Source organism: the organism of the source record quoted next, unplaced genomic scaffold (assembly GCF_019419815.1).
Source record: "Pyrus x bretschneideri cultivar Hongxiangsu unplaced genomic scaffold, Pyrus_bretschneideri_v1 Contig19, whole genome shotgun sequence".
NCBI classification, from domain to species: domain Eukaryota; kingdom Viridiplantae; phylum Streptophyta; class Magnoliopsida; order Rosales; family Rosaceae; genus Pyrus; species Pyrus x bretschneideri.
Window position 1 is genome coordinate 4,389,005 of NW_025999490.1, and position 21,664 is coordinate 4,410,668.

Consider the following 21,664-nt stretch of genomic DNA (forward strand, 5'->3'; position numbering starts at 1 on the left):
ATATATATATGTATGTATGTATGTATGTATGTATATATGTATATGTTTGATAGAAGTAACAGATTATTATTTTGTTGTTTGTTTCAAGCTTTTTTCTTGGTATGACCTTTTCCTGATTTGCAAATGTCAGTTTTCTACTCTTGCACTTGATCTTCGATTAAGCCTTTCAATTTTTGGGACAAGGATTGTCTGCTCTCCCACTTCCAGTGCCCTCCTGTTGTGTGGTCACAGTTAAGCCACGTCAACATTTTATATTACTATTTATTTTTGTCTTATTATCTGTAAAAAAAAAAAACAATATAAAATGTTGACGTGGCTTAACTGTGATCACACAAAATAGAAGGGCACCGAAAATGGGAGAGCAGACAATTCTTGTCCTAATTTTTGACACCCTTACAGAAAATAATATGTGCAGGATCATGGTTTTTGTATGAGACCCAATAAAACTCAATCCTATCCTAACTTTTAGGAACTGACTGACAAGGACCCCAAATTTCTAGAGTAGGATTATCTCTCCTCCTATTATCATCATCTTTCGTCTCTTCCTCTCACTCTTCTTTTTGTCTTATTCTTTATATAAAAATTTCAAAACAAGATGTATACGTGGCGTAATCGTAATGGTTTAAATAGGAGATGATAGAAGGGGAGAGAAATTAGTAGGGAAGATAATCCTACTCCCAAATTCCCAATCCCACAAATTTAACAAATCATGATGGTTTACTTTTCAAAATTCGTTATCAAAACTAAAGTACTGCATTTATTGAAAAGAAATATCCAATTTTATAATAATTGGGGACTTTAATGAAAAAGTTTTGGATAAAATTTATTTTAATAAAAAACATCTACTAAGTAAGGGGCATTTTATCACAGTAGTAGAAAAATGTTGAACCATTGTATGAAACATGGGTTTAAATCCTGCTGGTAGCAAAACTAACATCTAATTTAAGAAAATCTATCGTTAGATTAAAAAAAAAAAAAAAAAAACAACATGTACTAATTTTATTTAATGTAAAGAGCCTCAAATTTAATGAAAATGATAAATACAATATAATAAGAACAAAAAGTAAAGCCCATAAATAGCAATTATTCCGTCAGTCCAATTCCTCTCGATTTGGAGAGATTTTTTCAGCGTGATTGGTACACGAAGTAGTACATCATGTGTTATTGTACAAATAGTGATATATGTGTGTTAAAAATTTAATAATTTTAAAAATAAAATTTCTCACCACTTACATAAAAGCACATGATGTACAACTCATGTTTCTGTCATAATAAAAATTTTCTCTTCAATTTGTTCGTCAACTAGCAAAAATTCCTCTCAATTCATGATATTTAGAGAGTGAGAAGTGTCGATGGTGGAATATGGTGTTTATTTGGGGGCTAGGGTTTCGATGAAATTCTACGGTGAAATCGAAAAACCCAAGTCGAATGGCCCCCTTTGATATGCAAGCCGTGCTGTGGAGGGAAATCCCAAAAATCCCACCATAAACATGTGAAAGCTTTCGGTTTTGTTTGACTTTGACTCTTCTACTATTGGGTTGGGCCTGATGGTTAATTTACTCTCCATAAACAAGGGCCCAATTACTTGCAAAGGCCCATTGTAAAAATTTGATGGGCTTGACCACAAAGACCCAGTTTCTCACCCTCCCCAAAAAGAAAACTCGATACGAGACGGAAGCAATAGACTTGTAGCTTAAATGGTTGAAAGTTTTTATTTATGCATCTCATTTTCACGTCTCATGTCCCAATCTTCCCTCCCCAGTATCATTAGCTTTAGGCTGGACCTATCTGCACACTCTTTGTTAATTTTTATTTTTTGCTCATTTTTAATTTATTTGATCTGACGACAAAAATAAGAAGGGTGTGTATAATAAGGTATATAAGAAACATGATATGGTAACTGAAATGGAAATGGAATTTGGAATTTGGAACGACACCACACAAATTTTACACTTTTGTGGCTTACCCTAGTTAGTCAATTCGGAGTTGGTAAATTCAAGTGTAATATGCGCATGTGCATATTTTTTTTAATTTTTTTTTATTGTATCGTATAAATACACGTAATTTTCAAGCAATTTTGAATAATACAGGTCAAATTTAGCATGTTATACACCTATTTTTCCATACATTATTGAAAAAAGACTAATATTAAACAACATTGAAAAAAAAAAATCCTTATCTTTTTATGTAAATTTGATGATGCATATATTTTTCACCAATTCATCTAGGGGTGCAACTCAGGCGGGTTGGACGGGTTGGAAGGTCAGCCAATTTTAACCCAACTTTTAAAATTCGGGTTCGGGTTGAGTTTCATTCAGGTTCATTTGGGATCGGGTTTAATTGGGTTAGGGTTTACTTGGGTTGGGTTTGGGTTGTCCAACTTTTTCAAGTTAATCTTGTAACAACTTTAGTTTCCAAGAATTCATAAAAAAAATTAAGCCAAGTAGCATCAAAGCTAGCTAACTTTACATAAATCAATCTACTATAAAGTTTTAGGATTTAGAGACTACGAATATAGGCTGACTAATTAAAGCCTCTTATTACCTAAAAGTTTAAGTAATTATAAAGGATAATTTATTAAAAAAATATTAGAAAGGGTGGCGGTTTTTGGACTTGGCTCACTTGGGTGTAGTATTAGCATTAATTGATATGTGATTGGTTAGTCGGGTTGGGTTGGGTTGGGGATAAACGGGCAAATGATCAACCTAACTCAACTCAACTCAACTCAGTCAACGAACGGGTTGAAATTGGGTTGAGTTCGGACGAGTTATAATTAAAAATAAACCCACTTGTTCGGGTTTAAAGTCAGGTTAGATATGAATGGGTTTGGATTGGCCCAATCCAAGTTGCACCCCTAAATTCACCTATTCACCATTCACCAACCAGAAAAACCAAAGGAAACTAGAAGCACATCACATTTAGCATCACCAAAACGACCACGTCTCCCTCATCTTCTTTTGCCGTGATCGATATCTACTTCTGACTACCAGTTGGTTAAATATCCAACAAATTCGCAGATTTTGTGTACTTTGACTCATTCCTCTTTAGGCATGCAGTACTCATTTCGAACCCCGAGTTAGGTAAACAAATTTTTTTCCTTCTTATTTTTGTCACAACTTACAGCAGCTATTTGTGCTGATCTCTGATTAGTACCAAGAGCTCCTTGGTTCTTCGATGAACAAGGTAAGTACAAGGATTGTTTTGTTTGATCTGAGCGATATTTTGATATTATAATTTAACTACCAAGAGGAGAATTTGAGCTTCGGGTTGCCCCACACTGATCTAGCCAGCTTGACTACATCCGGCCTGCAAACATGGGGGACAAGAAACTTCACGTTGCCATGTATCCTTGGTTTGCAATGGGGCACCTGACCTCATTCCTCCACATCTCCAACAAATTAGCTGAGAGAGGTCACAGAATCTCCTTCTTTATCCCCGTCAAAACCCTACAAAAGTTGGAGGCTTTTAATCTCTACCCGGATCGCATTGCCTTCATCCCCATCAATGTCCCCCATGTTCCCGGCCTTCCCCCAGGCACCGAAACCACAGCTGACGTTCCTTTCCCTCTTCACTCGCTCCTCATGACCACCATGGACCTCACCCGGCCTGAAATTGGACAAGCCCTCAGGGAACTCAAGCCCAATTTTGTTTTCTTCGACTTCACGCAATGGATGCCGGAGTTGTTACATGAGCTTGATATGGGCACTAAGTCCATACATTACTGCACAATTAGTCCTGCAACAGTCCTGTACCTGTCAACCCCCGAAAGAAATCTGATGGAGAAACAACCAACGGCGGCTGACCTTATGCTGCCTCCGCCATCTTTCCCCGCGTCATCAATTACGCTACGAACGCACGAAGCTCGTGGGCTTGTAGCTGTCATGTTGAAGGAATTCGGCCGTGGGGTGACATTCATGCAACGCCAATTTCGTTCTTTTAGTGGATGCGATGCTATTGCTTTCAAAACTTGTAGAGAGATAGAAGGGCCCTATTGTGATTATATCGGAACCCAATTGAGGAAGCCGGTGCTTCTGGCAGGGCCGGTGGTGCCAGAGACCCCAACTAAAGAGTTGGACGAGAAATGGTCAAAATGGCTTGAAGGGTTCGAGGCAAAAAGCATGATTTACTGTGCATTTGGAAGCGAATGCATTCTGAAAATTGATCAGTTTCAAGAATTGTTGTTGGGTTTTGAGATCACAGGTTTGCCCTTTTTCGCGGCGCTGAAGCCGCCTATGGGAGCTGAATCGATCGAGTCAGCATTGCCGGAAGGGTTTGAGGAGAGGACACGAGAAAGAGGGGTTGTTTACGGGGGTTGGGTTCAGCAGCCATTGTTCTTAAGGCACCCTTCTGTGGGGTGCTTTGTGACTCATTGCGGCTCAGGGTCTTTGTCCGAGGCGCTAGTGAATGAGTGCCAATTGGTGCTGCTGCCGAATGTGGGTGATCAGATCATCAATGCACGAGTGATGAGCCGCGATCTGAAGGTGGGAGTGGAAGTGGAGAAAGGCGACTTAGACGGGCTGTTCACAAAGGAGGGTGTTTCCAAGGCAGTGGAAGCTGTGATGGAGGATGGCGGTGAGGTAGCCGAGGAGGTTAGGAGCAACCATGCAAAATGGAGGGAATTTTTATGCGGCAAAGAGCTTGAGAACTCTTATTTGAATAGTTTTGAACGAAAGCTGCATCAACTGCTTGAATGATTTTCTCTAGGTAGCCCTTGGGGAAGTAGGATTCCACAATTCGTTTTCTCACACGCACGCTTTGATAATTATCTTGATTGATTGAGTTTTATGCATAAATCTTATTCTTTGAAACTTCGTTCCAATATTATTTTTTGAAAGACGTAACAGAATATTATTTTGTTAGTTGCTTCAAGCTTTTTTTCTTGGTGTGACCTTTTTCTGATATGCAAATGTCAGTTTTCTACTCTCGCACTTGGTCTTGGATTGAGCCTTACATTTTTTGAAACCTTTTCTGTTTGAACGAAGAAATGTAAGATTATTAAAGAATTCTAACATGATGGAAATTGAAATAATGAAATTTTATTTTCTATAATTTTTGAATTTTTTTGTTTGATTAATCTAAAAGAACAATGAAATTTGAATACATAATTTGTTATTTTTAAACTCTCACTCATAGAAATTGGGAAATGACAAGTTGGGAATATGAGGACCCAAATTCCAAGTTTTTTTTTTCCCCACGAAAATTCTAGATTTTTGTGTTTATGAATACAAACTTACAACATATTGATCAAATAATGACAACGTAGAGATCAAATATTGGCAACAATTAATATCGTCATATAATTACTGTTCCAAACAACTTAGAATTCACAAATCAAACAATTGAACCTCTCAATCTAAAGGTCCTAAACTTGATAATTTAACTAGTGTAATTTTAGGACACGTATTCTCTCACCTCTTTTTTTCCTCTCCCCTTCTCTCCCCTTTTGTTTGAACACTTAAGATTTCATCTTTGTCGAGAAAGAAAGAAGAAGAAAAAACTGTGAGAGAAGGGAAGGGAGGAGAAAGAATCCCCATCTGTAATTTAAGCACGTTCCATACTACTAGTCAGAGGGGGCGTTGAGGGGGAGCGAAAGGTGCAGTTGCACATGGCCCCAAATTTGAAGGAGCCCCCAAAATTTTTGCCATCTAATGTTATGTAATCATGTTATATATTTAGAAAATTGTTTTTTAGTACTTTAAAATCTCATTGTGCATTCCTTATAAGAGTAAATTTTTTTCCTTTCTAAATATAAAAGGGTAATGCTAGAGAGACTAAATTTGTGAACTAAATGATGAGTCACCAATAGGAAATGATCACGTTTATCAATGCTTAAGTAATAATCCATGTTATTTAATTTACAAAATTTTGTCTACAAATTTAGTATCCCTAACATCACTCAATATAAAAATTTGGAGTACAATGAGATATTTTGATTGTCAATAATATCACCCTAAAAACGATAGTTTTCCAATTTTATTATATAATAAGGTTATATATTCAAGTGAACTTTAAAGTTAGAGTTTTGAAGTTTTTTTTTTTTTTTTCATTTTGGTTGTTTAAGATTGAACTGCTTTTGATTATCAGTGAATGTTATGTTTGTAGCTTTTTTATTTATAATTAATGACATTTGTAAACTTGCAATCAGTGAGTATTAAAGTTTATTTTGATTTAAGTGATTGTTTTATAACATCAATACATTGTTTTTATTTTTATTTTTTTTAATACTATTTGAAGAAGGGGCCTTTTTATAAATTTCGCATAGGACCTCTGAAATCTCAAAGACGGCCCTGCATACTACATGGGCTACAAGATGGTTGTTCAACATTTCAAAAAACATCTTCAAAAGTAATAAAAATGTATCGATAAGATAACAACAACATATCCATCAAACAAGTAGCAACTCACAAATAAATAAGCAGTGCACAACTAAACAAAATGTCCAAGAGCTCGTTTGGATTGCATAAAAAATTTTAGATGGCAAAATTTTTTGGGGGCCTCTTTAAATTTAGGACCCATGTAGGATTTGAACATTTTGCTCCCCTCAAGCCGCCTATGTAATCCAACACCCACTCCACCTACTTTTTCGTACATTATTGAAAAGAGGGTTTATACAAAAAAATATTAACAAATAACCATTTGTTGTATTAGCAAGGTTTTAAAAGACGTTGCGCTAGTTTGGCAATAACTGGGGACTAGTGCCTCGGCAGTTAGGTGGGGTCATAGTTGGGGTATAGGCTTATGTGTTGTCATGGCGGGGGCCTAGGCTTATTAAGCCGATTTAAGTAAATTTATTATATCATATAAATAAGTGTCTATTTATACCTATAAAAATATAATTGTGTGAGGAAAACATAAATTGTAAAGTAAAATGACATTTAGGTTATTAGAACATATTGATAAACATGGAGAACAAGCATAATAAGTGTTCATCTAAGTATTCAACAAGTTTCTTACATTTTATTGAAGAAAAAAAATGCAAAATAAAAGTTATTGATTTTCTGTCGAGTTGCGACCTAGGTGGGTGCCTAGGTGGTCTAGGCAGGCACCTAGTTGGGCTAGGTGGTGCACCTAAGCAAGTCTAGGCATTCTTTCTTAATTTTTAAATGCCTAATAATTAATCGAACAGTGACCAGCCACCTACCACTTAAACGTCCGCCAAACCAAAGGAAACTAGAGGCACATCACATTTAGCATCACCAAAACGACCACGTCTCACTCGTCACCTTTTCTTGTGATCAGTATCTACTTGTAACCACCAGTTGGTTAAATATCCAACAAATTCGAAGATTTTGTGTACTTGACCCTCTCCTTTAGGCATGCCAGACTCATTTCCAACCCTGACAGAGAAAAAAAATGGTCTTATTTTTGTTACAACTTACAGCAGCTTTATGAGCTGATTTCTGTTAAGTAGCGACAGGTCCTTGGTTCTTCGATGGAACCAGGTAAGTACAAGGATTGTTCTGTTTGATCTGAGCCATATTTAAATATAATTGTTCTGTTTGATCTGAGCCATATTTAAATATAATTGTTCTGTTTGATTTGAGCGATATTTAAATATAATCTAATCTAGTGAGAGGAGAATTCGAGCTTTTGTGTATAGGGTTGCCCCACGCTGATCTAGCAGGCTTGACTACATCCGGCCTGCAAACATGGGGGACAAGAAACTTCACGTTGCCATGTATCCTTGGTTTGCAATGGGGCACCTGATCGCATTCCTACACACCTGCAACAAATTAGCCGAGAGAGGCCACAGAATCTCCTTCTTTGTCCCCGTCCAAACCCTACAAAAGTTGCAGGCTTTTAATCTCTACCCGGATCGCATTGCCTTCATCCCCATCCATGTCCCTCACGTTGACGGCCTTCCCCCGGGCACTGAAACCACAACTGACGTCCCCTTTCCCCTGCACTCGCTCCTCATGACCGCCATGGACCTCACCAGGCCTGCAGTTGGACAAACCCTCAGGGAACTCAAGCCCGATTTTGTTTTCTTCGACTTCACGCATTGGCTGCCGGAGTTGTTACATGAGCTTGATATGGGCATTAAGTCCATACATTACTGCATAATTAGTCCTGCAACTATTGGGTACCTGTCAACCCCCGAAAGAAATCCGACGGAGAAACTGCCAACGGCGGCTGACCTTATGCTGCCTCCGCCATCTTTCCCTGCATCATCGATTACCCTACGAACGCACGAAGCTCGTGGGCTTGTAGCTGTCTTGTTGAAGGAATTCGGCCGTGGGATGACATTCATGCAACGCCAATTTCTTTCTTTTAGTAGGTGTGATGCTATTGCTTTCAAAACTTGTAGAGAGATGGAAGGGCCCTATAGCGATTATATCGAAACCCAATATAAGAAGCCGGTGATTCTCGCAGGGTCGGTGGTGCCAGAGACCTCAATTACAGAGTTGGACGAGAAATGGGCAAAATGGCTTGAAGGGTTCGAGGCCAAAAGCATGATTTACTGCGCGTTTGGAAGCGAATGCAATCTGAAAATTGATCAGTTTCAAGAATTGTTGTTGGGTTTTGAGCTCACAGGTTTGCCCTTCTTCGCAGCGTTGAAGCCACCTATGGGAGCTGAATCTATCGAGTCAGCATTGCCGGAAGGGTTTGAGGAGAGGACACGAGGAAGAGGCGTTGTTTACGGGGGTTGGGTTCAGCAGCCATTGTTCTTAAGGCACCCCTCTGTGGGGTGCTTTGTGACCCATTGCGGCTCAGGGTCCTTGTCCGAGGCGCTAGTGAATGAGTGCCAATTGGTGCTGCTGCCGAATGTTGGGGATCAGATCATCAATGCACGAATGATGGGCTGCGATCTGAAGGTTGGAGTGGAAGTGGAGAAAGGAGACTTAGACGGGCTGTTCACGAAGGAGGGTGTTGCCAAGGCAGTGGAAGCTGTGATGGAGGATGGCAGTGAGGTAGCCGAGGAGGTGAGGAGCAACCATGCAAAATGGAGGGAATTTTTCTCCGGCAAAGGGCTTGGTAACTCTTATTTGGACAGTTTCGAACAAAAGCTGCATAAACTGCTTGAATGATTTTCTCTAGGTGGCCTTGGAGGAAGTAAAATTCCTCAATTCGTTTACTGCGCACGTTACGATAATTATCTTGATTGATCGAGTTTTATGCTTAATCTTGTTCTTTGAAACTTCATTCCTAAGAAGAATGTTAGATTACTAACTTGAAGTAAAAGAAACAAATTACTAGACGTGTTATGATTTGAATAGATTTGTAACACCACCACAACATATTCCATATATATATATATAGATATGCAGTTTGATCTTTTAAGATAGAAGTAACAGATTATTATTTTGTTCTTTGTTTCAAGCTTTTTTCTTGGTGTGACCTTTTCCTGATCTGCAAATGTCAGTTTTCTAATCTTGCACTTGATCTTCGATTGAGACTTATTTTTTGAAACCCTAACAGATTTATAGACCCAATAAATTCAATCCTAGCCTAATTTTAGGGACTGACCAACAAGATTCGAAGAGAATCTCAGCTGATAAAATACCATATCATTGTTCCTTAATGCATTGCCGTTCATATACCAAAGCTACTTTTTCATTATTTAAAGAATAATTATTTAATGGCACACACAAGCTCGAATAAACAAACAAGTTTATAAATCAGTTTTAAGAGTGAAAAACTCAAAGAGGTAATTTTCCGATAAATTAAAGACAAGCTCAAACTCAAATACCAACAACATGCTGATTCGATTATGACAACACATTCGATTTGATAATGATGACATATGGATTATAATTACAATATATGGGTCATATACTAACGGCATATGAATCAAATACTGATAACGTATTGATCAAGTATTGACAACAATTAATATCGTCAAATAATTACTGTTTCCAAACCTATGGCATATGGGGTGGAGGGGAGTAATTGCTTAGAATTCACAAATCAAACAATTGAACCTCTCAATTTAAAGGTCCTTAACTTGATAATTTAACTAGTGTAATACACGTTTCATACTACAGGGGTACATGATGGTTGTGCATCATTGCGGAAAACATCTCTTAAAAATAATAAAAATACATCAATCAGATAATGACAACATATCAATCACGTAGGCAGCAACTCACAAACAAATAAGCAGTGGATAACTGGACAAAATGTCCAAGAGCCCGTTTGAATTTAAGATCCATGTAGGATTTACATATTTTGCTCCCCTCAAAGTCGCCTGTGTAACCCAACACCCTCTAAACTTACTTTTCCATACATTATTTAAAAGAGGATTTACATCAAACAGTATTAACAAATAGACATTTGTCGTATAAGCAGTGTGAATACACAGGATGACTTTGGACATTAGAACATGGGATGGTAGGTATCGGTCTCCTTGCTTTTGTATTTTACGTCGGCAAATGGGAACTATGGGGTTGAATGAAGAAATGATAGCTGGCCATCTCCCATAAAACTAAGAAGAGAAAAAGTAGCAGTAGATGTAGAAGAGAAAATATATTAGTAAGCTATAAGGTTAGAGAGAATTCGAGTTTATGTGTAATAGGTTATCCTACGCTGATCTAGCTGGCTTGACTACGTCCGGCCTACAAAAGTAACGAGCGAAGACAAAATATGTGATGGCAAAAAAACCATCGCCTGGATTGCCGCCTAGGCTACCTAGAACGCCTAGAGAGCGCCTAACTCCTAGCTGATTTTACTAGATGACTTGGCCTAATTCGCTGGCAGTATTTTACCACCCGACGTCTAGGTGGCCGCCTAGACTGATTTTTAGAATACTGCATAAAACATCTCTTAATGTAATAAAAATATACTAATCAAATAATGACGACATATCAATTAAGCAAGTAGCAACCTAAAAACAAACAAGCAGTGTACAACTAGACAAAATGTTTAAAAACTCGTTTGAAAGTGCTTTTAAAATGACTGAAAACATTTTGGTGAAAATGTTTTTGAAACCAATCATCTGTAAAAATGCAAGTAAATCCTGAAAAAGCACTTAAAGTGCCTTTTGGAAGAAGCACATAACTAGTACTTATTGCAAAGTGCTTTCAGAACCTATAAACATTTTTTTTAAAAGCATTTTAGTCATTTTAAAAACTCTTTTAAACGAGCCCCAAAACACTTTGAGAGCAAAGTTCAAAAGTTGCTAAGAAATTCAAAATACAGTTGGTCTACAAACTTAAAAGGGAATGCAAAGTTGGCCCCGTCAAATTCTCTCTTGTATAACTGGTTTTTTATTTATTGAGCCTTACCAAAGTAATTGTTTTCTTTTTTCCCCTGACATCTTGCAATTATATTGCAACTAAAATACAAAACCAGACGAAAATTGATTGGCAATGTAACCTAACTTTGACTGTAAATCCTAAAACTCCATACCGCAGGTACAAAACCACATGGCGTGCCAAGTGCCGATGGCATCACCAAGATGTGCATTCTTGTCGTTGTAACCAATTATCGAACTGGCCTGGCCAAAGCAAAGCAGCCATCTGGTTTTACTGACATTAACAACTCTATGAGGGCGACCTCGTTCGGACGCTGGACCTTAAGACCGGGTTCAGTTAAACCTATTTGAGAACATCCCATAGGCAAGTCAAGTGGCAGCTATCATAACATGATATTAACAGGTTACAAAAGCAGCTCGCACTTACCAGGTGAAAGCTTTCGCCCCCTGTATAACTCTTTTGCCAAGGGATTGGCAGCCCAATGGTTAACAGCCACACTGCTTAAAGGTTGGAACCCGACTATCTCACCATCAGTTGACATAACCACCTAAATATTGCCCAAATAGCATGCAGAAATGTTAAAAACACCAGAAAAGGTACAACGAGGATAATCAATAATAGAGCATTTAAGCCAACAACATTCTCCTTGGTACTAATGGCACACCAACGTGTAGAGTATCGATTGTCGATATCAAACCACAATTAACCATAATAAGCGATCTACTTTTTACCAATAGACAGACAAAGGAGGGGCTGGGTGCACTATGAAAGATGAAATAAATATCCGAGAAATATTTGAAATGTGTGTTTGTGAAGGAGAATGAAAACTAAGTTGAACGGCGGGTGAAAAAAACACAGAAGAAAGTAAACCTTAACACATGAGTTACCTGATAACTTGCAATATCTTGTGCTGATGCTTTCAAGTCTTCATCAATTTTCTCAGAAGAAGAAATAGTTGACATTGCTTCGTTGTTGGAACAATCATCACCTACCATCCTCAAATAATTTGGTACTTTACCAGTCCAAGCACCCACATCTGTTTCCATCATGATCTCACCCGGCCAACCCAGGGCATCCTTTATCTTTCTGACAACTGATATGCAAAATGCTTCCAACTGTCCAAATAAAATACCAAATTCACAGTTTTCTCAGAACAATTAAGAAGCAGAATAAGATGAGGCAAAAAGGTAAATCTTTATTTTTCATTTAATCACGGCCCAATATTAAGTTCACTTCTAGGAAAAACTTCTATATATGCAACATGCTTCTAATTCTCCCATACTTAGAAGCCTCAAGTGAAAATTGTGCACAAAATAACAATATAGATAAGTTTACTTCATAATCCAAAATTTTAAAATTTGATTGACACGGTGGCTAGATCCTAGATATTATCCCTCTCAGTACACGCATACCTTCACAGCATCCACCGACTGGTATAGTGCACTACCAACTTCAGATGATGGAATTGAAATGTGTTCTCTAGAGTACTTTCCACCTTTATTTGGGTAAGGAAAACCACGTTGACAAAGAGCACTAATTGTTATGAGAAAAATTCCACTCGCAACAGTGATAGGTAGCATTCTTAACAAGAAAGAACCTGTCTGAAATAAATGGAACCAGTTAGCATTGTACCAATTTCAAAATTCATTATCCAATCTGAATTCAATTGACCAAAGGGTTCCAAACACACCAGAAGATATTGCAATCTGGGTTGAGAAAACATCCCTTCTACAAGTTATCATGATTTCAATATGTGCTAAAAGTATAAAAGAAACATAGAGCATCCATAACAAATAGATTAAGACTTATGAAAAATCCTTAAACAAATAGGAATATCCAAAGAATTGAAAATGCATGATTCCATCCCACAACTCCCATGGAAGAAAGCAAGTAAAAGCACACATTACAACAATTCCTTACACCTATCTTAGTCTAAGTCCCCGATATTCTCATACTAGTGTCATATCACTTGTATATGCCACCTAACACAAGCTTGAAACTTCAGTAACTTTTCTTGATAGAAACAGAAAACATGCTACAGCCATTTACCTTCTAAGATCTAAATGTCATCGCTAATTTTACAACTATTAGCAGAACCCTTCACATACATGATCAGGCTCCAACTGTTAACTTTAACAAAGAGAAATAAAACATATGCACAGCAATACCTTCTTATTAGAAAAATTAGCAGAATTGGCAACAACACCACATGATAGCTGTTTATCTGGCATTGTGTAAGGATCTTCGTAATACATATCTATTAGGTCCGCCAATCCAACCTACAAATTTTATAAAATAAAATCATAAAGCAGACTTGATTCTATAAATCAATAGTTCACAACTGGAACTGGTATTAAGTTACATAAACTTAAATGGTAAAGAAGCAAATACACATAATATTGGAAAGAAAGGAAAGGATAAACTGAACCTTCTCCACCATGCACATCATCATCCTATCTCAGATAGGTTTAAGCTAAAAGCCTAAAACCTAAGACATTACATGGACACTTCAACATGTCCAACATGTCGGAACTTGAAAGTACCCAATTTACAGACACTGCAGCAAGAACCATTGAAGGCAAGAAGCCCAACGACCAGGAAAGAAAAACGTACCATTTGGGAGTGTGTCAAGAGAACTTCACATTTATTCTCTGCAGATTTTCTCCAACCTTCAAATTTCACATTCTCATGTTGATTAGCATCAATTTCTAGCCTATAAGCAGGAACATACTCGCTAGTCCACGAACTAAACTCAGGACCACCAATCTTTTCCAATTTAGAGAGTGCAGTTGGTGTCCACCAATAGTTCTTTGATTTTGTTTTTACGGGCTTAAAACTTCCCTTTGTTGAATTAAAAAGGTCCAGCAAACTCTTAGCATTTTCAACTATCTCATCTTCAAATAATTTGTATATGACAACTGAGGAATCTTCTGACACAGTCCTTTTAGGCTTTCGGAACCAGCGGAGAAGATTACTCGAAGTTTTGCCTACGTAATCTTCAAGAAATTGTTTTTCAGTGCTTTCAAGAGCAGAGCTGCACACAACTTCGGCAAGCACAGAGATAATCCGTTCATCCGATGAACTAAGGGCGAAAGATGCAGGGACCTGCTGATACGAAATGTATAAGAGAACTGAACCTATCAGTATCATGTGGCACCTGCAGGACAGAGATTACTATGATATTACATTTTACAAGATAGTGATGCAGATGTCAAATTCTTTTACCAGAACCATTACAAATAAAGAACAAGGGCAAACCTCTCTTGGGTTCTCGAGATCCTCCATATCCCTTTCCGTTCCCGATTTAAAGACAACCAGCTCAAAGTTCCACAGCAGGTGTAGCACTACTTGCCTAAATGTCATCGAAAGAATGTTTCTCGACGTAGTGGTTGACAGCATATCATCGGTGATGGACCTTCTCAGTTTGCTGGCTTTCTCTTTAACTTTCCTAGCAGGCAGAAACTGTTGAAAATGTCAACTTCACATCACCAATCCAGCAAAAACCAATTCAAAAACACAACAACAAACTCTCGACCAACAATGTCGAAAGTAATTAGTTCAGCAAAGTGCATTTTAATGATTAGTTGCTTCGAAATCTCGACTACATTCATAACTATTATGAAAATGTCAACTTCACAGCACCAATCCAGCAAAAACCAATTCAAACTACGAAAACAAACTCTCAAAGAACAATATCGAAATTGATTAGTTCAGCAAATTGCACTTGATGATTAATTAGTTCGAATTCACAACTACATTCAGAACAATTAGCACAAAGTTACATGCTTTAATGGATACATAAAAATGAACTGACCAGTCTGGTCGAAACTGTGCTGCGGGGGCCCGGATGACCCGGGAATAAGGTCTCCACAACCATAGCGGGCATCCCCGAGCTGATGTGCTCGTCGGCTGCTTGTCCTCCGTCGGCAGCAGCAGCCGTCAGAGCCTGCTCGAATTCGACAGCGCCGACTAAAGTGAGCCGAGCAGCGTCGTTCTCGTACGTTCTCACGCCGGGGAGGACCTTCTCGTCGGACTCGGCCACGGCTTGGAGGACCTCCTGCTCTGTGACTGGGACGGCTTTCCGATCGGAAGAGCGGGCAAGGGTAAAATGGACATTTCGAGGGGGTTTGAGGGTCATAGGGGAGAGGTGGCGGGGTCTCAGGGGAAAGAGAGGAGCGTGGAGAAAGATAGATTGAATGGACGCCATCAGTTACTGAGTTCGAGCTCTGAACAGGGGCTTAGGGTTTTTGAACGTTGCGGTTGAAGTTGGGTGGTGGCTTTTTATTTATTTATTTATTTTTTTTACTATAATTTCTTTATTGCCGCTTACTACTGCGAGTTTAATGCTACTCTTATTCACTTGTAAATTGTAAGTGAGATGACTTGGTTCAATTCTCGACAAAAACCAATTTAAACCCCAATATTACTACTTCATTATGAGATTTAGCCTATTTCCTCCATTACTGTAGATAATATCGTTTAGTCCAAAAAAAAAAAAATCTTTAATTGAACTGTTATTGGCCACTGCTTAGGACTAAGCCAGCAATTTCTTGCGTAATAGGTTTTGGATCAATCCATTAATTATTATCAGATCACCAATTAAGAACTCGAAAACATATAATTGCTAAACCTAGACATTAGATATGAAATTTTTTGTATGATCTATTAAATTAACATAATTATATAACTCATTAACGAATCCGATAATTATCGAATTGTTTATTAAGAATATGTTAAGATAACAAGTTTGACACGTGAAGATAACATTGTACACAAACATGACCCAATTGGCCAGGTTTTGGGCCCAAACTGCGAACACCAAACGGCATCGTTTCGGTTCCCGCTTGAACGGTGGAACCGCTTCCTTCTCCTGACACATTTTAAAGCGTTTCTCAGTTGGGTCGGGAAGAACACTATATTTTGCAATAAATCCAAAACCTGCAGAGAGTAAATTACCAAGTTGGCTCCTTCTTCATCGATTTCCGTAAGATTTCGCATTCCCTTCTATATTTCATCATTTTTTTGGGATTCGATTGATGCTCATTTCTTGTGTTTACAAATTACACCTGTTTGGTTCCCGAGAAAACGAAGAAGAAAGGGAAAATGTAGTTTTCTTACATATGCTATAAATTTGGGTAATATATTCATAGAAAGTTACAATTCGTAACAATCAGCTTCTTGTTCGTCTATGAAGAAAACTAGAAAAATAGCTTTAATTTGAAAATTATCGTATGAATTTTTTCGTCTTGTTTCCTTTTCTGAACCGTAAATCTGGTAATCTAGGGTTAAATTTGTTCATGATTTTGGGACATCATATTTCGTGAGTGACTTATGACTCGTTTGGAAGTGCTTTCAAAATGATTGAAAGCACTTTTTATGAAATTGATTTTGGGTTTCAGAAGCAATTTTAAGTGTTTTTGAAGGAAAAAAAAAACACGAGATATGTGCTTCTTGCAAAGTATTTTTCTGAGATCCACTTGGACTATTACTCAGGATTGGGTTCAAAAAACATTTTTGCCAAAAACGTTTTCAATCATTTTAAAAACACCTTCAAACGAGATCGCTGTACAACCAGATGTTCTACTTAATTACAATCTCACCCGTCACTGCATGTCTTTACCATTAAATTGTCCGTTCTACATATAATTCAGTGTGGAACCCAAGTATTTGTTCATAATTTATGTTTTTTATTTCTTATGTTTAATATTTCAAATGGGATTATGCTTTGCCATTGTACAATGCTGAGATGCTTGGTTGTGAATCCCAAATTCGTCTTGTTGTATTCAGAACAAAAGGTATTCGCTATTCGGGAACATTCCTGTTTTAAGCACTAATTTGCTACCGTTAATGATGATTGATGAGTGTGACATTGATGTTACAGAAAACTTTTTGAGCAATGGGGAAGAGGAAGTCATCAGCAAAACCGCCTCCTAAGAAGCGGAATGACAAGCTTGATACCGTCTTCAGCTGTCCCTTCTGCAGCCATGGCACCAGTGTTGAATGCCGCATGTGAGTGCTGTTGTTTGATTTCGTTCTGGTTTTTGAGTTCTCTTACTTAACCTTCTGCAGAGGAATTCATACCCGGAGCTAGTTCTAGGAGATTGTTATTGAATGTTAGGTTCTGCATACTTTTTGGTCTTGTAACTCGCGTTTATCGTTTATCTTTGCTTCAGTGACATGAAGAACTTGATTGGGGAAGCTTCTTGTAGAATATGCCAAGAAAGCTTCAGCACCACCATCACAGGTCTGCGTAAAACTTGGTCCCTTAATTTGAAACGTATATCCCCTTTCGTCGGAGACTTGGAGTTGAATTTTAACGGGATGATATTTGGCCGCTTTTGAACCCTAAACCCTTAGATTGTTACGAAAATGTCATTTCTCAGAAGTTTATGCATTTCTTTTATTGTTTTCATCTAACTCTGGTTTCTCTTTGTTTGCAGCTTTATCCGAACCAATAGACGTGTAAGTAAATTATTTCTCGCCATTTCTCTTTTCGGTCTGAAATCTGTCTATCACGATTCACCAAAGGGTAATCGCGTGGTCACACACACACATGTATGTGAGAGTTGTAGCTCCGCGGCTCTTTTTATTCATGTCAAAAGTTGCAACTTTGCAGCTACAGCGAATGGATTGATGAATGCGAGCGGGTTAACAATGTCGAAGATGATGGTGATGCTTAGGAGGAGGACCTGATGCCTAGATAGGTTGTCCCTGTGTCAGCTGCTGTGGGAGTTTTATTTCTCTGACCAAAATCAGTAGTAGTTCTAAATAATTTCCAAACCATGCTTGTCAAGCAAGTTTTAAACATTTCAATGAAGACGTGATGCGAACCTATCTCTACGTAACTTTTTTGCGTTGGTGATGCAATGCATGTATGATGCATAATGGCTTGTTTTTTTGGTAGAATTCTAGGCATGGACTCCCACGGGCGCGCAATGATTCCATGCGCACGGGAAACTGTCCTGACTGGTTTCTTGCGCTTTGCCCGTGGGGTGGCAGAGGGGCCATACCGTCCCAACCCGTTCCTAACCACAGATCAACCTAACACGACCCATTCTTTCTTTCTGAATTGCATTTAAGCACCAGTGAGGATGGTAGCCCTCTCTAACAAGAAAAACTTGTGTAGGGCTCTCGGACGCTATCTATTTTACTCTTCAATTTCTCTTGAAAAATAAAATCTCAACCTAGTTAGGTAGTTCTACCGAAGTTTCTCTGATCCCTGTTGAAATCTACTAAAGAGAAACATTATCTGAAAAAGTAGCAGCATTATGAATGGAGGGTTATTGTAAAAGCAGCAGAAACTAAGGATGGGCATGCAGCTTATTGGAGCCCATCAAACTTGTATCAGTTAGGTTCTGTAATATCCGTTGACATTGTCAACAAGGTAGTCGTAGGTGCACCTATCTCGTAGTCAAATGTCCCATTTGTTGTTGCCCCTCGATTTGGAGCGTAGTAGACATTTCCGACACTAACCTTTGCATTAACTTTGGCCCTGCCCTTGACAGTGCGCTTGTTATCGGAGGGGAACTCCGCAGAAAGCCTTCCCATCTGCTTCTGCAGATCAGCAACTGAATCGTTGGTTAGTTTGGACTTGGAATTTTTCTTCCCGTCAACAAGTTTCAGCTCCAATCTGTACAAGGCACAAGCATCACATTTGTTGATCTCGTACTCATAAAGGTGCCACTCAAAATGGTTCAGCGGTTGAGGATCCATATAGTAAGACCTCTTCAGCCCTCCAAACTCATTCATCACTTGCTTCCTCGACTCATGCCAACCTCGTCCATTGTAATCTGGCAATGACCTCTGCTTTCTGTTACCGCTCTCAAAAGCTCTTCGAGGCTTGTCAAAAAAGAGCCACTCCCGGATTATCTCACCCTCAAGAACCGAAAGATCAAAGAATTCTGGAATCACAAGGAATTGATCAGAAACAATTCCCAACAAAAGTCACTCATGACTTCTAAATAAATTTTACAACAAAACAAAGATAAAAACAGCTAAAATGCACTTACCAGGTGCATTCCATGGAGACTTTGCAGTAGCAGCTCCCTCGCACTCAGGGATACCAACACCTTTTCCTTGTGCCTTTGCACTAAGAGCAGCAAAAAGTAGGCCATCCTTCAGGCCGATGCCCCCAGGTCTAAGGACCGGCCCCATGCCTGGTGGTCCTTCATTCAATGCCAAAGCAGCATGAAAGCTACTGCAGTAGTCTAGCCACCAGTCAAACCCTTGAGCAGGCCTAGGGCAATCCCAAAGTGCACACTTTGGGCCCAAGAAAGCAGAGGGCGGAGGGAAAATACTCGGGAGATAAGTAGAAGCCTGAGACAATGTGTCCTCCCCCCTCAAAGCTGTGCCATGAAAACAAGGGTAGAAACTCTGCTCAAAGTCTTGATGCAATTCAAACTGATGATAGTCCAATTGATTAGCCCCTTCCAAATTGTTAACAGCATTGCGAACTCCGGAAGGGGAGCTTTTGCACTGATCAGCCATCGGGAAGGCATGTTCCTGTTGCCCTTGATTCACACTAAATCCCTGAAATATTGTGTTGGCAACCACCAGTTGAGTGCTCATATACAACTGATTCACTATTCATTCAAAGCAAAATAACAAAGCACGTAGCTATATGGATAAACAACAAAAAACTGAAAAAGAAAAAGAAGCAAATACCATTTAACAGTTCAGAAAAGAATGAATAAAAAGAAAAATAAAGGGGGCAAAACCACCTCATGAAAGGCCAAACTTTCTCCAACTTGCAAGTTTTGATCATTAGGCTCGGGTTTCGGTGCAGCTAATGGACTAGTGGCATCATCTTCCTCTTCACATAGCTGCAACAGCCGGCAAATGTCTGAAGAAAACGAACCAAGACTGCCACCCTATATTCGCCATAAACACCAAAATTCACAACCCGACCCTTTAAAGCAAAAGCATAACCACATATTTCATGAGTTCATGTATTACATAAACGAATAATCACAAATATGTTAATACAGTAACAGGACGCTTCTAGTTACATATCTAGTTCCACATATGCACTCAAAACAAATGTATTTGATATGATCAAAATGCTACCTGCTGCTGAAAAGAAGAAGCCGAGGAGGGCTCATTTAGCTCGGCTTTCCACTCGCGTAGCATCTGATGCACTTGTTCTTCGAGGAGTGCAGCATCGATGGAGCGGCTCTCCTTCCTGGCAAACTGGAGGTCCGTGAACATGCCCTGCAAGTCATCCACACGGTTCTTTGCTTTGTCCTTGAAAAGCTTGTGAGAAGCGGACTTGCAAGTGCTCTTTGAACCCTTCATCGCAATCCCCGCCCCCTTCTAAACCCTACAACTCACACATCAAACACAAACCCATCTCAGATTATCGAAAACTCATCAAGATCAAGAATTTAGCAACACACTCACCAACCCATCTCAGATTACCATCAACCCATCTCAGATCAGTACATAAACAAGCCAAAAAAAAAACCTGAATTACGAATAACAATCACGGAAACTCACCATAATTCAGACCAAATTCGTAAAATTAACTTAAACATAAAGAAAACTAGTAAACACGGGAGTGGAACCTCTACTAGTCAGAAGCAGGCGTGCCCGATTGGTATGGGAACAGGGTGAAATTCAGCAGTTAATCGGAGTTTAATACCGAAGGAAAATTGGGATCGGAAAGGGCTGAGAGGGTTTGGGGTGGCGACGGCGAGAGGTGTGGAAGCGAGAAAACTAAAAAAGAAAAGAGAAAGGTGAAATATTCGACCCGAAAAGGAGATGCTTACCCAATACTCTCGCTCAACGTGTTTGATGCCAATTTCCAGTAGTCTCTGCTCTGTAGCAGGAAGGAGTGGTGACTTCTCCTTTCGCTCGCTTTCGCTCTCTCTCTCGATGTCTGGCTGGCGCTGCCGAAAGTGAAAGCAGGCCAATGTGGACGCGGGTAAAGGGTTAAACAGAAGGAGTGGGATGCATGGTTGGGTAAGAAACCGTGCCTTTATATCTTGGATAGGTCGGTCGCTAATGACATATTCTCTGTTCATTTTTCTCAAAAAAAAAAAATTGCCTTTTGACTTGTGAAGACTAAAATACATAAAATAAATCCATAGAAAGTTTAAGTTAAAATTTAAATAGGGAATACTTTTGCTCATTTCTTAAAGTGAGTGTGGGTCGTGTGAAGCTTTTTCTGTATTGATTGTGGTTAAATTACTTTAAATTTTAAAATTTATGTTTTAGATCATTTAAATTAAGAGAGGTTTAACAAAACATTTATGTACTGCTTATTTTTAATGAAAAACTATATTTATATCTTTTCTGCCTGATACTATTCAATATACCTTTAAAAATAACTTTTCATTAAAAATGAAGTTTTTTTGAACTTTTCATTAGTTTTCCTTTAAATTAAACTAGTCTGACGATAATTAATTGAGGAGGTGAGAACTACCCCCCCTTTTTTTTTAGGGGTGAGCAAGAAATGCACTCAGTTAAAC

General features: G+C 38.7%; 4 protein-coding genes and 1 pseudogene across 8 annotated transcripts; 3 read left to right on the top strand and 2 right to left on the bottom strand.

The window, feature by feature from the left end:
• The first annotated feature begins 3,314 nt into the window (after positions 1 to 3,314).
• LOC103944409 lies at positions 3,315 to 4,913 on the top strand (annotated as a pseudogene).
• A 2,411-nt stretch (positions 4,914 to 7,324) lies between these two features.
• On the top strand, positions 7,325 to 9,293 carry LOC125476415 (cyanidin 3-O-galactoside 2''-O-xylosyltransferase FGGT1-like). The gene has a single exon (XM_048582577.1). It carries the CDS (start codon positions 7,650 to 7,652, stop codon positions 9,027 to 9,029), a length of 1,380 nt encoding a protein of 459 aa, XP_048438534.1. The 5' UTR covers positions 7,325 to 7,649; the 3' UTR covers positions 9,030 to 9,293.
• Positions 9,294 to 11,191: 1,898 nt separating this feature from the next.
• On the bottom strand, positions 11,192 to 15,464 carry LOC103944395. Of its 2 annotated transcripts, none has more exons than XM_048582307.1 (8): positions 15,010 to 15,464; positions 14,454 to 14,657; positions 13,809 to 14,303; positions 13,364 to 13,474; positions 12,608 to 12,796; positions 12,083 to 12,310; positions 11,622 to 11,742; positions 11,192 to 11,537 (listed from the first exon to the last, which is right to left on the bottom strand). In XM_048582307.1, exons 1-8 carry the CDS (start codon positions 15,400 to 15,402, stop codon positions 11,425 to 11,427), a joined length of 1,854 nt encoding a protein of 617 aa, XP_048438264.1. In that variant the 5' UTR covers positions 15,403 to 15,464; the 3' UTR covers positions 11,192 to 11,424. The 2 variants fall into 2 exon arrangements, with proteins under 2 accessions (XP_048438264.1, XP_009353121.3); XM_009354846.3 differs by having other exon boundaries at positions 13,809 to 14,300; positions 15,010 to 15,463.
• A 558-nt stretch (positions 15,465 to 16,022) lies between these two features.
• LOC103937311 (transcription elongation factor 1 homolog) lies at positions 16,023 to 18,029 on the top strand. Of its 2 annotated transcripts, XM_048582309.1 has the most exons (6): positions 16,042 to 16,179; positions 16,983 to 16,990; positions 17,077 to 17,204; positions 17,369 to 17,439; positions 17,636 to 17,657; positions 17,812 to 18,029. In XM_048582309.1, the coding sequence occupies exons 3-6, from the start codon at positions 17,092 to 17,094 to the stop codon at positions 17,873 to 17,875; spliced, it is 270 nt and encodes an 89-aa protein (XP_048438266.1). In that variant the 5' UTR covers positions 16,042 to 16,179; positions 16,983 to 16,990; positions 17,077 to 17,091; the 3' UTR covers positions 17,876 to 18,029. The 2 variants fall into 2 exon arrangements, with proteins under 2 accessions (XP_009345559.3, XP_048438266.1); XM_009347284.3 differs by lacking the exon at positions 16,983 to 16,990 and having other exon boundaries at positions 16,023 to 16,179.
• Positions 18,030 to 18,440: 411 nt separating this feature from the next.
• Positions 18,441 to 21,144, bottom strand: LOC103937105 (transcription factor VOZ1). Of its 3 annotated transcripts, none has more exons than XM_009347182.3 (5): positions 20,963 to 21,144; positions 20,262 to 20,514; positions 19,916 to 20,065; positions 19,205 to 19,724; positions 18,441 to 19,096 (listed from the first exon to the last, which is right to left on the bottom strand). In XM_009347182.3, the coding sequence occupies exons 2-5, from the start codon at positions 20,487 to 20,489 to the stop codon at positions 18,540 to 18,542; spliced, it is 1,455 nt and encodes a 484-aa protein (XP_009345457.2). In that variant the 5' UTR covers positions 20,490 to 20,514; positions 20,963 to 21,144; the 3' UTR covers positions 18,441 to 18,539. The 3 variants fall into 3 exon arrangements, with proteins under 3 accessions (XP_009345457.2, XP_009345391.2, XP_009345325.2); XM_009347116.2 differs by lacking the exon at positions 20,963 to 21,144 and adding an exon at positions 20,759 to 20,955; XM_009347050.2 differs by lacking the exon at positions 20,963 to 21,144 and adding an exon at positions 20,691 to 20,955.
• Positions 21,145 to 21,664: the final 520 nt, after the last annotated feature.